The 15,948-nt window shown below is 37.9% G+C and overlaps 1 protein-coding gene across 2 annotated transcripts; it reads right to left on the bottom strand.

The window, feature by feature from the left end:
- Positions 1–8,893, bottom strand: ctdspl3 (CTD (carboxy-terminal domain, RNA polymerase II, polypeptide A) small phosphatase like 3). Of its 2 annotated transcripts, XM_053322124.1 has the most exons (11): positions 8,621–8,893; positions 5,322–5,445; positions 5,059–5,199; positions 4,185–4,299; positions 3,832–3,943; positions 2,988–3,074; positions 2,402–2,464; positions 1,989–2,068; positions 1,554–1,680; positions 1,239–1,334; positions 1–475 (listed from the first exon to the last, which is right to left on the bottom strand). In XM_053322124.1, the coding sequence occupies exons 1-11, from the start codon at positions 8,747–8,749 to the stop codon at positions 410–412; spliced, it is 1,140 nt and encodes a 379-aa protein (XP_053178099.1). In that variant the 5' UTR covers positions 8,750–8,893; the 3' UTR covers positions 1–409. The 2 variants fall into 2 exon arrangements, with proteins under 2 accessions (XP_053178099.1, XP_053178098.1); XM_053322123.1 differs by lacking the exon at positions 1–475 and having other exon boundaries at positions 891–1,334.
- Positions 8,894–15,948: the final 7,055 nt, after the last annotated feature.

Below are 15,948 nucleotides of genomic sequence, written 5' to 3'. Positions count from 1 at the left end.
ATCCCTTTATCATCAGGGGTCATTTTATTGCATAAAAAAGCATATCTAAAATATACAGAGATTACAGCAGTTAATCAGCGATATAATGAATAAATTAAAAATTATGAATATGTACAACATATTTAAAGTTCTGTAAATACACAGACGCTGGCTTTACTGCCCTGTGGAATGTGTCTTAGGGAAAAAAAAGGGAGCAGTGGGGGGGGGGGTTTGGTGATCAACGACCGGCAGCATGTTTGAAATACCAGTCTGCTGTCCTTTAAAGTCATCAGGGAGACGTGCAGGTCCACCACAACGGGCAAATTCCAGCTAGATTCTGCTTTCAGCCAAAAGCAAAAAGAAATGCTAACATGAGCTGTGAGAGTCACGTAAAGTAGTTAAAGCAGAAGGGGTGGAGGAAAGAGTCGTTTTAGTCCTCTGACAGCAGCCTGTGGAAGTGATCCTTCCTCTTCTTCAGCACCTCCCGAAAATCCTCCTGAAAAAACAACAGGAGATATTCAGACGGTGTGATGAAACCGGAGGAGAGCAGACAGTAGAGCAGACAGCAGAGCAAACGCTGCTGCAGATATCCAGCTGTTTTATTCACAACCAACAGTCTGGTAAACAAATCTCTAATATCTACGTATGATCCAGGTCTTAGTAGAAACCGAACTTTTAACTGATCAACACAATATTAATCTAGAGCTCTGATAACTGATAACCCTAACTGTTTCAGCCATTCTTTGAGCAGAAGTAAAGTTTTCTGTCCAAGTTTCTCAAATTTGAGCATTTTCTGCTTTTCCTCAGCTTTTCTCTCATTGTAAATTGAACATCTTGTTATAATATTTAGATTTAAATCTTCTTTTTGTCAAACAAGATGTCATCTTTGGCTATGAGAAATGTTAGTGACATTTTATAGACTAAACAATTTCTAATGATAATGATCGTTTTCTGCAGTTCTGACTCCTAAACATCAGGTATGTTTTTATTATTGAACTAAGATGAAAATGGCAGGCAGAGGATGTGATTAAAAGAGGAGAGCGTGGGCACACAGGTGGTCGAGTGGTTAGAGTGCATGCCATATATGCAGCCGACCCCGGTTCGAATCCCGATCGGTGGTCCTTTGCTGCATGTCATACCCCCCTCTCTCTCCCATGTTTCCTGTCGGTCTACTGATAAATAAAAGCGTCTATGCCAACAAAATCTTTAAAAAGCTGATTTCTGAGAATTTTAAAGGTGTAAAAACACAGAAGACGCACCGCTGTAGACAGTTTCTCCATGTAGGGGACGAGCTTGTGCAGTTCTCTGTCCTCTGACTGCCCGGACCAGCTCTTGATGGGAATCGTGTTCATCAGCTGAAAAAACAAAAACACCATCTTAACTTGATTCAAACTGTTTTCACTGTTTTCAACTGTAGAGAGAACTAATGTGGAGGAATTTTAACTGGAAGACTATTAAAAAAACATCTTGAGAGGTTCGTAAATCTTAGCAGTGACAGACGGTAATGAAAACACCACCAGGGAGTTTGTCTTTGTGAAGATTTTAAACCTGGCATCATGAATGAGATCTCTTACATGGTACGGGTAGGTGTGAGGTGTGTTGTCCAGAACCACCGTCTTGGTGAGATCTCTCCCAAGACCATCGAGATCTTTGATGTAGTGGCCGAGGACACAGGCGCAATCATCTTGATACAGACGATGCCTACAAGAGAAGATGTTTTTTTTTTTTAAATCTACACGTACCTGCTGCTTTGAACCAAGTGTGTCTAGACATCAAAACACTTTTATGTAATATTTATTGTCTGAATAAGGTGAAAAATATAATTACAGCTATCATCACCATAACACAAACTGTAATTCACTCTGGATGCCAGACAGTCGGATAAATCCACATTAAACAGGTTAGCAGCACGCTAACGCTACCTGGCTGAGTCTAAAAAACTTGACAGAGTGAACGTCTCTGCAGTCAAGCGAAGAGTTTATGAAACACGAGTGGAGGCAGGATCTTACCGAAACAGTTTCCTCTGCGGGTCCAGGACGTCCAGTATCTTCTCAGCGTATTCCTTCTTTGCACATGTGTAAACAAACAGCTGGAACAGAACAAAAACAGCAGCTGGAACCGATTGTACACGAACCAGAAGTGAGGGGACATCAGGACGTCAACAACACTGCGTTTCATTTAATTTATTTCACATATAAAAAAAGGTAACTGGCCGAGAGATACGTTTATTACTTCTGCAGATAAAAATAGGACAGAGGGGGAAAACAGGAAGGTATGAGTAAAGTAATATCAGACCAGGCTTCAGTGTTTTTCACTTTCTTTTTTTGCAGAGTTAAACTTTACTTGATTGTCACTGAAAACGAGCAGATAAACAATAAACATCCAGACACAATCATTTAAATCAGATTATATTTCCACATACCTCGTAGACTTTAGCCATGGCCTGAAGAAACTCCTTTACATATGGACGCAGGATCATGTACACCTGTTGATAACAAAGGAGCAGGGAGGATGAAGTTAAACACATTCATTCATTTCTCTTCAGTTGTTTTTCAATCATCTAGAACACATGCAGGAAAGATATTTTATTTGACCTTTGCAATTTAAAAAAAAAATAAACTAAAGACATCTCTCTGGCTGGCAGACACAGCTTAATGCCACAGCTGTTAGAATGAGCATACACTAACATGCCACAATAGTAGAGGGACCTTTTTTTGCTGCAACACTTCTAAACTATCAGATGGTTTGCACAGTTTAGCCCAAAAACTACTAATCATATGTACTCTGTGACTGTCAACACATCTATTTGAAATGATTGAACTTAACTTGTTAAACTACATTTCATCATGGATTCATTTAAACTTGACATTGAGATGATGCAGATGATGCTCTTGTTCATTCTATTACTCCAACATTCCTCATTGAAATTGAAGTGATTCCTCCATCTAACTTTCGCAGTGCCTTTATCTGTTGAGTTTAGTGTTTGAACAGCAGCAGTGAAAGCTCACCTTGTACTGATGATCCTGGAAAGCTGTGTGGAAGGTGAACTCTGCGTCCTCGATCACGTTCAGAGAGCTGAACATCAGAGTCTCCTCCTGGAAACGAAGGGATTGATTTATTTTATTTGATGATTTAAAAAAAAAAACATACAATAACTCTATACAGTGGAAGGAACAAACATCAATAATTAAGTCTCAATAAAGCCTAATGGTTTATTTTATTTCAGTCTTAAAACAGAAAACTGTCTTCTCATTACAGTGCAGCGGTGATATGACACAGTCTCCACCAGTGTTCTCTTCGCCCGTCCCCGTTACATCCTGACTAGTTAACAAAGGTTATCTCTCCAAATAAAAACAGGTACACATTAAACATCTTTCTTTTGTAAAATCTCGTCCACTGTAGCACAGCTTAAAAATACAATTAAAGTAAAAGTTTAAGGGCCCCATCTTTTGATTTACATCCACATCACTGCAGTCCCTCTGATAATGTGTTAATGATTTTATTCATTCATTCATTAACCATTCATTAACCCAGCATCATCATCATCATACACTTTCTACCTATCTGAGGATGCCGCTCTCAATAATGATCACTTTTTGCTCGGAGATTGTCAATATAAATATTTTAGGCATACTTATTGTTATGAATCTTGTAATTAGACGTTATTCTGCATTACATATTTACAAAAGCGCCTGTTGATAAAAGGTCAAATTTAAAACATGGCCATTGTAAGCTTGTAATCGGACGGTGAGTTTAAACTATTTTTTATAAAAGTCCATTTTGGTTATTTGTGGATCTGAACGGTTTGGTCTCTTGCGCGGCGAGTACAAAGGTCCAGGGGACTGAACTCACCAGGTCGAGCACCAGCGTGGCTTCTGGAGTGCTCCTGGTCTTGGGGGGAATATCTCTGAGTCTGGGTTGGGAATGCTGGGACTGTGATGGTATGTTCTTGATGAAGGTAAAGCTGGAAAAGAAAAAACAAAACATGGAGCTTTTAGAAGAGAAAGAATCACATGAGAGGAGTTGTGTGCAAAAGTACATAAAACGGTGAACTGGTGATAAATGTTGACTTTAACATCTTTACTGTCTGTCTCTGTATCTTGGGATAGTTATCTGTCTATGAAAAAAATAAAACATCTGGGATGAAGTTACAATAAAAGTAGAAGCTTGTTACTATAAAAAACAAAACGAGTGTTAAAACTTACGGACTGAAGACGTCCTCGTCCTCGTCTCCAGCCAAAAGGTCGATGGAGCCGTAACCAAACACACCTTGTTCTGGACTCATCAGCACGTTGGTTCCTGTACCTGCACACTTTACATCTGGACAGAAAAAAAAAAAAGAAAAAAAGAAAAGATTGAGACTGAAAGCAGCACAAACGTGTTCATCTTTAATGTCAGATTCCAGTAATTAATTCTTCCTCATAATGTTGAGATTTCCTTTAATGAAGAGTTGCTTTTCAAGCATGAAAAACTACATTTTGAGAAGCTCATGCAGACATTTTTCTACACGGATTCATTTCACAGCCTCCGAAGTGAAACTGAAACCAAAAGGGGTGAGATTCATTCATCGAGTCACTGATGACGCTTACAGCGTGAACAGTTTCAGACGGGAATGACCAGTGTCTGAAACCGAAACTGTGACACACAAAAGTCCCGACAGTAGCACAAAAATCTTGGTTTTAACCAAATCGTTACACCCCTACTATGAATGACTCATACTGGATCTGACTGATAAGAGGACACGGAGTCCTCTGCCTATAAAGTAAATAAAAACTGTCGGCTCGTCTTGTCACGTTGGTGTCTGACGAGAAGCTCACGTTGTCTTTTTCTTCCCTCTGAAGCACTGACAGTAACACCAAACTGGTGCTGCTAGATAGACGCTGTGGTCGGTGAGCAAGTTTAATAAAAGCAGTGAAAGTGTTTTTTTTCAATGTGCTACAACATAAAATATACATGAAATATCCAAAAGAGTTGTTGATAACTTCTTGAGGTTTTTAATTAATAAATATAAAATAAATATTAAAAAATGGTTTAAAGTCTTTTTAACCCCCATGACGGGTTAGGGTAACCTCTACTCACTCTCTTTGGCGGGTGTGAGGAAACGCACAATGGGCGTGTAGATGTTTCTGGCTGTTTCGTTTCGAGGCGTAACTGAGTTGATCTCTGACAGTATGTGCTCACGTCGCATGATGGGCCTGACTGGAGTCTTGAAGGACAAATCTGAAAAAACCAACAAACACAAAAACATCAGCAGGAGACAGGGTGAAGAAAAAAAAGTCTTCAAACATCTCAGAGAAAAACAAGCAGTGAGCTTTTGATCTCAGAGTGGACGCTGCTGTTACCTGACTCTCTGTCTTCGACGGCGATTGCTCTCTTCCTCGCTCGGCCACGGGGCAACGGTCGCCTCGTCATGGTGGGAATCTCTTCGTCCGAGTGGTTTGAATCATCTTCCAAAGTCTTTTCAACCTACACGGTGAGAAAGAGACGTCATAGATTAGAACTTGACGTTTCTCCGTCATTGATCATTAAACTCTGCCATGCAGGTGGTTTAGTCGCTTAAATTGTGATGATTCAAAATGAACTCATTTCACCTTTGAACATTAACAGCAGTGATAGCTGATACTTACAAAACCAAATGATACAATAATCGTGATTTTTCTAATTGTTTTGCAGCATTTCAGCATTTATAGACAGAAGATAAGATAAGATTAGATATTCCTTTATTAGTCCCACAATGGGGAACATTATTACAGCAGCAAGTGGAAGGTAAAATAGAAGAGCAGCAATAAGAAAAAGAATAAGAGAAAAAATATATAATAAAATAATCCTGACATTATTTACAAGAGTAATATTGGTTTTGAGCAGCAATATACCAGAGATGATATTCTTACTGCACAGATTAAAGTAAACAGTCAAAATATGTATGCGTTATATATTATATGTATATTACACAGTTGATAGATAGTAGATAGTGCAGTGCTGTCACTAATAAATGGTATATTAACAGTTCAGCCCCCATGTGAACATATTAAAGGGGTCACTGCGGGTACATTCAGAATAAATTTAAAGCACAGGAACATTTTGAGAAAGAAGATCAATACTTATGAAGATATGATAGACAATGCGGTAGAGGAACACTTTGTTCATTTTACATACATTTGTGCATGGAAAACATTTAGATAGCACTACGTGTAGCCAACAATAACAAAACAGTGTCACTACTGCAGAAACTCTGTTTATTACTGCTAAATAATAACCTGAAATATGTCCCGATATCTGTGTGGAAACATCTTTAAAAACACCAAATTTCAAAATCTCTAAAGAACCATGGACTGTAACGTTGTGTAAAGAACCTGAAAAGACATGTAGACCACTGCTGGGCCGTCAGTGAAAAAGGACAAAACTACGATGACACAGAGCAGTTAAAGAATTTAAATGTCTGTAAAGGAAAGAAATGAGGGACTGTACCAATACTGAACACCGGGTACCGGTACTGGCATCGGTTCAAATGTGAAAAGGTACCCAACCCCTGTGGTGGCACAAATTAGATTATGGTGGGCCACCACATTCCATATAAATAATGGGAAACACTGTATGTATGTGTGAATGTGATGAATAAAGTCTATCTATCTATCTATCTATACAGTGATTTGGTCTCTACGTCTGTCATTTATTATCAACAAGACGGTGCAATAAAGTTAATTAAATGATAGTATCTGTATCAGTCTACAGATCACACATCACTGTTTATCATCAATCATTTATGAGGAGTCATTTGTCATTACCACAAACTTTTATTCCCGTTTAGTAAATATGCTTTCATCTTTTTTTTTCTTCAGTAATTCTTCAAATAAACCCGAATTTAGTCCTTCACATCTGATCCACATTAAAGCTTACGACACATCGCCGAGTGTAAACATGCAACTTGTGTCCCGCCGACCTACTTACTGGGACCCTCGCTCACATGTAACTGGGCGGTTTAATCCTCTGTCAGACATCACGTTGTGGCGGTCCTGATTCCTCACGACGTCACGCAGCGAGGGAGCCGTAAACTCAGCCACAGAAGATTAAAAGTGTCTGAATGATGCAGATTTAAAGCTGTGTGTGTTTTTATAATGTTGGATTTTTACTGATTTAAATGTTTAATTTGAGAAATACAGAACCGACAGAGATAAAGTGGGTCACTGTATGTGTCATTTACAGTCTGTCACCCAACAGGCAGTTTAATCGATAATAACAACAACAGCTCACAACGATTATTTTCATTATCGATTCATCTGTCAGTAATTTTTTCGATTGATTGATTAGTTGTTTAGTCAATAAAATGACAGGAAATAGTGATTAACATCAGCAGCTGTTTCCCAAAGCTTATAGTGATGTCCTCAAATTTACTGCCATATAAGACTTAGAAAAACTAGAAAATATTCACATTTAAGAAGATGAAAAAAGGGACATTTTTCTCAAACAATCAACAACAATATTTGGCGATTAATGGCTGCAAACTGATTGATTAATCAACTAATTGCTGCAGCTCAACTAATCTGTATATAATGCTGTATTTTAGCAGTTTTGGTTATTTTATTTTACTTTTCTTTTGTCTTTTTAAATCTATCCTAACCAAGTTTTTCTTACTCTAACTTTTTCTATCTTAGTTTGTTTATCTATTTTATTCAAATTTTCTAAACACATTTTATCATCCTTATTTTCTCTTTCTTCAGGTAGTCATTTTTATCAGCTGTATCATCTGTAAAACACTTTGAACTACACTAGCCTGTATGAAAGGTGCTATGCCCTCCTGAAAGCCTATTTTACTTAAATCAATACTCACCTGTTTTTTAAACATGCTAATCATTTACATGTAGGTGAGTTAAATTGTGCTTTTCTGATAATGTGGGAAACGTCTACAGTGTAGCTGTATCATATCTGGTGGGGTTTACAAAGTTATCCTCAATCGTAAAGTGACTCATATCACTGTGTACACACCACAGACTGTACGGTACACACAATATGTTCAGATTGTGGCTAAATATTGTGTAAACCGTGTGCTCACAAAGCCAATAATCACCCGGTGTGACTAGACGAAGTTAACGTCTATCATCTGTTTACATTTGCGACCGAGCTGCAATAATATTTAAAAATGATGACGAAATATGACTAAAAGAAACGGACGAATAAAGTACTTATTGTTCATTTTAAAAGGACAACAAACGTTAAGATGTTATGTTTCTTTCTTTCTTCTATAGCAGTCACTAAGACAACCACGGACGCGCTCAAAAGTCATCAGTTAACACGGTCACTCTTTAAACCACAACACCTGTAACACTGACTGGCTATCGCTCTCTTTATAATACATTGTTTAACTATGGCATTTATTAGTTTCAGATGGTCGTAAACCAGCATTTTATGCAACTCCCGAGAATATACAAGTATCGTAGCTCGGTAGAAACAGGGCCTCGTATCGTGTAACAATAACAACCGACAGATGACTGAATTGGCTGTAACCCCTGTTAGCTACCATTAGCTTACTGGCTAACTCCGTTGCACACACACGACGGCTCGGTTAGCTGAAAACACTTGAAATAGGTATCTAATGTCAGCATGTCCTTTCATGTGACTAACAGTGCTATAACAGCTGATGTACCTTGTTGTGGAGCGGACTCTCGGTCGCCGATGGGCTCGTTTCTCTCGGGGTCGCTTTGTTGGAGCGTCGGGGTTTGCTCCTCGGCGTCTCTGGAAATGCCGTGACGGTTTTTTGAGACCTGAGTCTCATGATTGCTTTTCATATATATTTATATAACTCGTAATCATTAAACATATGAATACAAGCCAATGAAGGTTATCGTTTCGTAGTCCGATGGTATGGTATGGTATACTTTTTCTTTTTTTTCTTCTTCTTCTTCTTCTCCGCCTTGCCTGGCTGGGTTCAGATCATAGACTGTATGGGTAGGCTTGATGTAGCTCCGCCCCTCTCACCGCCGGCTCTTCTCGAATCATTTGACTGTTTAAATCTGCCGGGGTGCGATAGGTTCACCACAGCGGACACTTTTATTGGGCGGTGCTTCAGAAAACTCCAGCGTAAACGTGAGACTCGAGTCACGTTGCAGTGTTTGTGTAATTACTTCATGTAAAAGCGGTGGGTGGGTGGTCGTCTAGATTAATACTGATAGAAATGCTTTAAATGCCCCCTTTACCGACCTGACTCTCTTTTTTTGGGTCAAATAGACAACATATAAGAGAACATAGCACTTTACTCTCGGTTAGATAATTATGGAAGCCGATTTCAGCCAATATGATGAACATTTCTTTTATGTAGGACTAGGTCATTATAATGAGAAACCATCTCAAAATAATGACTAAGTATCTCAAAATAATTACATATTATCTCAAAATAAGGACTTATGACTTATTAGTATCTCATTATTTTGAGTTACTAAGTCTTTATTTTGACAAGGTTTCTTATTATATTGACTTACATGGTCTCACATTGGTGGAAATGGGCATGATAAATAATAACTGAATTTATAAGAAATGAAGAAATGATTGTTAGTCCTGAAAACGGTTAACCCAACCTGATAGATTACCTTGATATATGCTAACATAAAACTTTTCATGTTATAACGTGATAGTTTCTTGTTCTAACATAAAACTTTTCATGTTATAACGTGATAGTTTCTTGTTCTAACATAAAACTTTTCATGTTATAACGTGATAGTTTCTTGTTATAACATAAAACTTTTCATGTTGTAAGAAGTGTGTTGATTTGGGTTCTTAGAAAAGTCAATGAGATTCCCATAGTGTATTCAAACTATCCAAAATCCCAAGACCACACAGATGTGCAGAGACATATAAGCAGCAGTTAATAGTAAAGAGTAAAGGTCTGACACTAAGTTCTTCATCTGACCTTGTTCATCTAATATTTTATGCATGTTGTGTATCCAGGGAACGCCATCAGCCATCATGGAGGATCACAGCTGAAGATGTTGGAAATAAGATGAAGCAGGTGAATAAAAGTAGTACACAGGTCAGTAAAATAAACTAGGTCATTACTATCATAGATCATCTCCCCATGTTGATTGTGATTTCTGTTTAAATCATATTTTATCCGTTGTAATTTGAAATTATGTTGTGATATATGGTTTATATGGACATATAGAAACAAGAGTGATAATGACGTAAAAATGGGCTCATGAATTTTGTTATCTGCTGTAATGGCAATTTTTTAGTCCTGTTAACAACAATAATTCATTAGGCTTAATCAAGCTTCAGTCACTTCAAGGAGGAAAACCACACAGTACATTTAATTTTCTTTTTACTGATAAACTAATGCTATAGCTAAGTAATCTACAGCTGTAACGTTTAGTCAATTAATCGATTAGTTGCCAACTATTAAATTAATTGCCAGCTATTTCATCGTTTTGAGTCATATTATTATTGTCTGACTACAGCTTCTTAAATGTGAATATTTTCTGGGTTTTTTTTTTGTCTTCTAAAACTGTAAACTGCATATTCTCTTTGGGTTGAGGACGGTTGTAGACATTTTTCACCATTTTCTGACATTGACCAAAACATGTGATGATTAATCAATAAAATGATTGGCAGATTAATCAATAATGAAAATAATTAGTATTCGCAGCCCTGAACTAATCTATGGTTACATTAAAAAGATCCAAAGCTGTGGTGACATTTAAGAAAGGTGATATTTTTTATTAATTTTAGATTCAAAATTAAAGTATTCACACAAACACGTATTGAGTAAATAGGCAAGAATAGCTCTTCACCCTTCAAAAACAAAAGAAAAAAAAGAAAAGAAAAATAAAATAAACAGTTGCATTGCCCGCCGCCACTTCACTTGTTACCGTGGTTACCGGAAAAAACATCCCATTCATCAAAAAATGTAATCACTTATAGAAAAAAAAAGAGGAATAAGCACACATTAATAGAACAGACTGAAAACGACTTGCAGTGCTAACAGTGGTACTAGAAGCAGTACTTGTTGTAGTACTAGTAGTAGTTAGCTGTTGAGCTGTAGGTTCCCTGTTGTTGGTGCTCAAATAAACGAAATAGCAGAAGTGTTACTAACCTGTAACACCGAGAGAGAAGCAGAGAGACGAAAAGAGGCCTTTGCAAAGTCCAAAATGAACCTCTGAGTTCTGCTCCCAGAGTGAAAAACGACCTGCTGAGAATATATTGTATTATCCAGCCAAGATCATGATACTAATATACCAAAATACTTGTCTTTGAATACAATCTTGTGTTTAATCATCATGCAAACTATCTAATCTAAACTGGTATGTTTTCAGAAGTTCATTTTGGACCTTGGTGTGCGCCCCTCTCGCCCTCTTCGTGTACCCACTAAACTGTAACTTGAGCCCCAACTAGGTTAAATGCATCAAACTGGAGGTAGAGGTAGATTTTCCTGAGAAGTTGTAAGAGACAAGAGACAGAGCCTTGTTTCAAATCTGAAGTTACCTGAAGACACGTGAAGCCCGCACACACATCACATGCTTCCCTAATATATATATAACAACATCATCATCATCATCATCATCATCATCATCATCATCGCTATATTAATAAATCTGCTCTAAATGTAATCTCTGCGTGCTGGGGTTGCTACAGCATATATGTAAAAGAAAAAAAAAAAAGCAAAGAAAGAGAAAAAAAACAAAACAAAAACAATATAAACATGATATAATCCATAGCCCTAAAACGCCACATTTCAGAAATATTCTATTTAATGAATTTTAGTAATACAGATTAATTCAACAATTGTCACAGCAGAAGGCATCTTGTTATTTTCTCATCATCATTGTCCTCATCCGCAGTCAGATGTTAAGTCAGTGAGGAAGTCCAGTCAAAAGCCCCACATGCACCATAACCTGTAAATGCTCCATGTCGGCCTCACGTGGGAAAAGGCGTCAGAGTCAATTTTCCATGCAAAGACGCTCTGGTCGTTTGCCAGCTCTGAACCAAGTAAGATGTCTAGAGGTTTTTTTCTTTTAAAGCTACGGCTCTGGTGGGAATAAAAGCAGCAATATTTCAAGGTAAAACACTTTAAAGTTGTGACTTTCTTACGTATGACTTTTTTTTTTTTTTTTTTTTTTTTACAAAGAAGCCGATCACATGAGACTCTGAGGGTTTGTGCTCAGTGGAAGCTACAACATCTCCTGAACCAAACTTAAAACTGTCGGAAAAAATCAAACTCCAAGACAGACAAAATGCTTTGTGAGTTGAGAATGTGGAAATTGTGAAATTGAGTCCGGTGAAGTCATTTTTCAGATCTACATGACAGCACATGTATTCATCATACAAGAAGACTTTTGAAATCAAGCTTTCAAACTGCATAAACACACAACAACAATGTAACTTTGACAAAGACATAACGCCAAGAACTGCACCGCCAGAAGTCACATTCAAGCAAGTTTGCTTCTAATGATGAAAACTTCTTTACATCAACGACAAAAGATGCAGGTTGCAAGAGTGAAAGATACACAGACACGTATATGCAGCTGGTAGCATTCAGAAAAATATCATAACTCTTCTTAAAACTCAGAACAACCTCGCGTTTCAGACTTGGTGATACAGAGTTAAGACTGATAGTTTTCACAGCTACATTGTTCCAATATTTCCTAAAATACTGGATCAGCCACCTCTGATGTGGAGGCACCTGTCTGACCACAGCTCCAGAAAAATAGGCCAGTTTGATTATTGATTGGTTACGAATTGTAATTTAAATATGTAATTTTTTTTCAGTAAATAGTTATATTGAAGGACAGTCTTCAAACACTTCAATCAGACCTTTCTGGGTTCCCATTTAGGAAAACAAAATTGATTGTGCGTCATAACAAAACCTGCCACAGAGGGGAGCTCTTACTACAAAGGTTGGAGCTTAAACTGAGTGCTCAGCTATCTCTGGTTCCCATTGAAACATGGTTAAAAATTAAAGGTGAGATTCTGATTGTCTGTGGTCATTACAATCTCTTTCTTAATCAGTGAGCTCTTTATGAACCAGAATCAACATCATCTTGATGAGGTTTTACTGTAGGACACTCTGTTGCAGCCAATGTAATGAAATCTGAAAAAGCTTTTAGTCTTTGAGGTAGAAAGGTGGCTTAATTGTGGTTGAAGGGATGTCAGAGTGTTTGGGGGTATACAGTGTCACCATAACATCTCCTGATTGTCGCTACCACGCAATTAAAAACATGCTGACCTTTCCTGAAGATGCTGTTGTGTACATGCTGAGAAGAGAGAGAGCTGCAGTGCCTCCGCTGTTCAAATGCAGATATCTCACAGAGCTGCTCAATAGATATACGATAAACATGGATCTATTGAAGGGGGCAGGTGCTTGAATGTTGCCTCAGGGGCCAAAGGTCACAGGGTCAAATCAGAAGGCAAATGTTGATCCTTTAGATCAGGATTGATTGAATTTTGCTTTCTGCAGAAGCCCTCCCCCTTAAACCAATTCTTTCAGCCACAGCATGTCTCTATTTGATTGTCTGCCATTACCAGCAACTGTGACATCTGCTACTCGTGCAGAGATGGACATCAAGAGAAATGTCAATCCTGCTAAAATGGGTTACAAACAATTCCAATCTTAATTTAACTAAAAAATAGCTCGAGTTTTTAAAAGCACCCAAATAATTCAGTACAGTGAAGCAAATAATGCTATGCTTACCTACAGTAGAAGTTTGTTCACCAAAATTAGGATATTAAGAGATTTGAATTTCACTGAGACTTAATGCTGACTGTGTGCAGATATGTCAGATAGTGGATAATGCTTTTCATAATGGAAACATAGAGCATCAGTGTGTATCTGAAGATGTCTATTGTCAACAGTGAGAAAGCAGCCTGTTTTACATGTTACCGATATTGTTAACTGTAACTGATTCACTTATAAAGAATCTACACTGAGAACCTGATCAATGATCAAACTCCATCACGTGAGTCCAAACTGCATAAATGTAATCCATGTTTAAATAATTAAATTCATTATACAAATAATGCATTTGACTGTAAAATAATAAAAAATAAAAAATTCTCCAGAGATAAATATGTGAATGTCTGAACGGAGTGATTTGTGTACACAACAAATAAAACGGAACATACTTTTGAATTTTCTTTTATGTTCCACTTATGAAAGGCTGCTGATAAAAGCTGTAATCTAGCACAGACTGGAGTTTCAGTTCTGCAGACGTTTCTCTGACACAAAAACAATTTCATTGGTTGAGTTAAACCTCCATTCTCAGAGCAAAACACCCAGGGGATTTAAGTAACATTAGACCGACACCCAGTGAGAAGAAGCAGAGGTAGCAGAGAAGGAAACTAATGGACAGAAAATCATGCAGTGTAGTTCTTCTGTGTTATCTCTGTTTGTTCCTCAGCCAAGATAACATCTAGTACATTTAATAGTCTTGCTAACGCCCCTTTCTTAATCTATCACCTAAACCCCATGAATGTGAACACACAGTGACACTGATGCCAAAGCACCTGAAACCAGCTGCAGCAGTTTCAGAAATGCAGGTGCAGAAAGTCAAAGCTGCGTCCCCTTAAGGCACCATTTTAGCATTTTAAATAGGAAGAAAAGTTTTAATGTGAGGACATTTTCTACTAAATTTAATAAAAAACAATAATTAATAATAAACAAAAAATGAAATCCGTAATGAAGGTTGTTGCATCTTTCTTACTGATTTTCTGTCACCTCTCTACAGTCCTCATCTAATAAAATGCAAAAAACCCAAAAAACAAAACCATAAAACAAAATAAATAATAGGCTAAGTTGGTACCACATAAAGCCAAGAGTGGAGTTATAGTTCTGTTTAACACCTGCTGAAGGTTAACGATGCTCCATTTATAAATTATTTTAGCTAGCAGGTGGTATAACAGTAAAACGTAAAACCTCAAACGTCCACAGAAAGGAAACAGAATCTAAAGAAATAACAGTGCAGCTGTAGCACCCATTGCCTGTCGATGGTGACGTGAACAGCTTAATTCGCTGGTCTAAACAGTCACTGCTGTTACTTTTCTTTGCCTACAGGTGGCGCAGGTCTGCACATACGCATCTGGCCTGGCAGTGAACAGCGCCTCCTCGTGGAGAATATCTAGTCTGATATATATGAAGGAGTGGGTTTGTTAACGGAGTTTCAAACATTATGATTTGTGTTTCAAGATTTTTACGTTTTGACCAGATTTCAGTGACCCGCATGGTTCTGTTTCACTGATCTAACTCAACCAATGAGACCCTGTTTCTGCCCCCAGAGCAGCTCTGCCTCTGACAAGCTTGTTTTTAATAAACTTAAGTTCCACTTTGCTTTTCTAAGAAGTAGTAAAAGAGCACAATTTGATAATGTGTCTCTCTATCCGAGTAGAAAGAGTATTCTCCAAAACTGGCCAGTGTTTGTGTAGCAGCTGGTGGCGATTTCCCACTGAGAAGCAAGTCCAGAATCAAAGTAACGACAGCCATCTGGTGATATTTGACTGGAACAGTAAAAACTGATTAGACGGAGGTACTGTTCGCTCTCTGGTCATCTCATGCTGTGCTAAGGCCTCAGAACAGAACCTACACACAAAGCCTGATTTACTTCCTAGTAGGAATGAGGCTGCTTTGCGTAGAGGTGGGGTCTCGAGAGAGAGAGAGAGAGAGGGGGGGGGGGGGGGGGGGGGGGGGTTGAGTAACAATTTTTAACAGCTGACAGTCCAGAGAGGTAACACAGGTTAAAGTTCAAAAAGCTGAATGATTGATCTACTTCAAACTACTTATGAAGTGACACAGAATCTCTGCTGTGGCAGATTTAACATTTTATAACTGCAGCGAGTGTTTTCTACAAACACTAAGACACATGCAAGCGCTCAGCTGCATATATGATTACCTCTGAGCTGACATTGTCAAAAGCCCCAATTAAGCAACATTTAAAAACAGTCAGAGGATCACAAGACATTCTCTGTTAAACCCTTGATAGGTGGCAAGCAAGT

This window comes from Scomber japonicus, chromosome 7 (assembly GCF_027409825.1).
Source record: "Scomber japonicus isolate fScoJap1 chromosome 7, fScoJap1.pri, whole genome shotgun sequence".
In the NCBI taxonomy this organism is placed as follows: Eukaryota; Metazoa; Chordata; class Actinopteri; order Scombriformes; family Scombridae; genus Scomber; species Scomber japonicus.
This window is presented reverse-complemented; position numbering and strand designations above follow the sequence as displayed.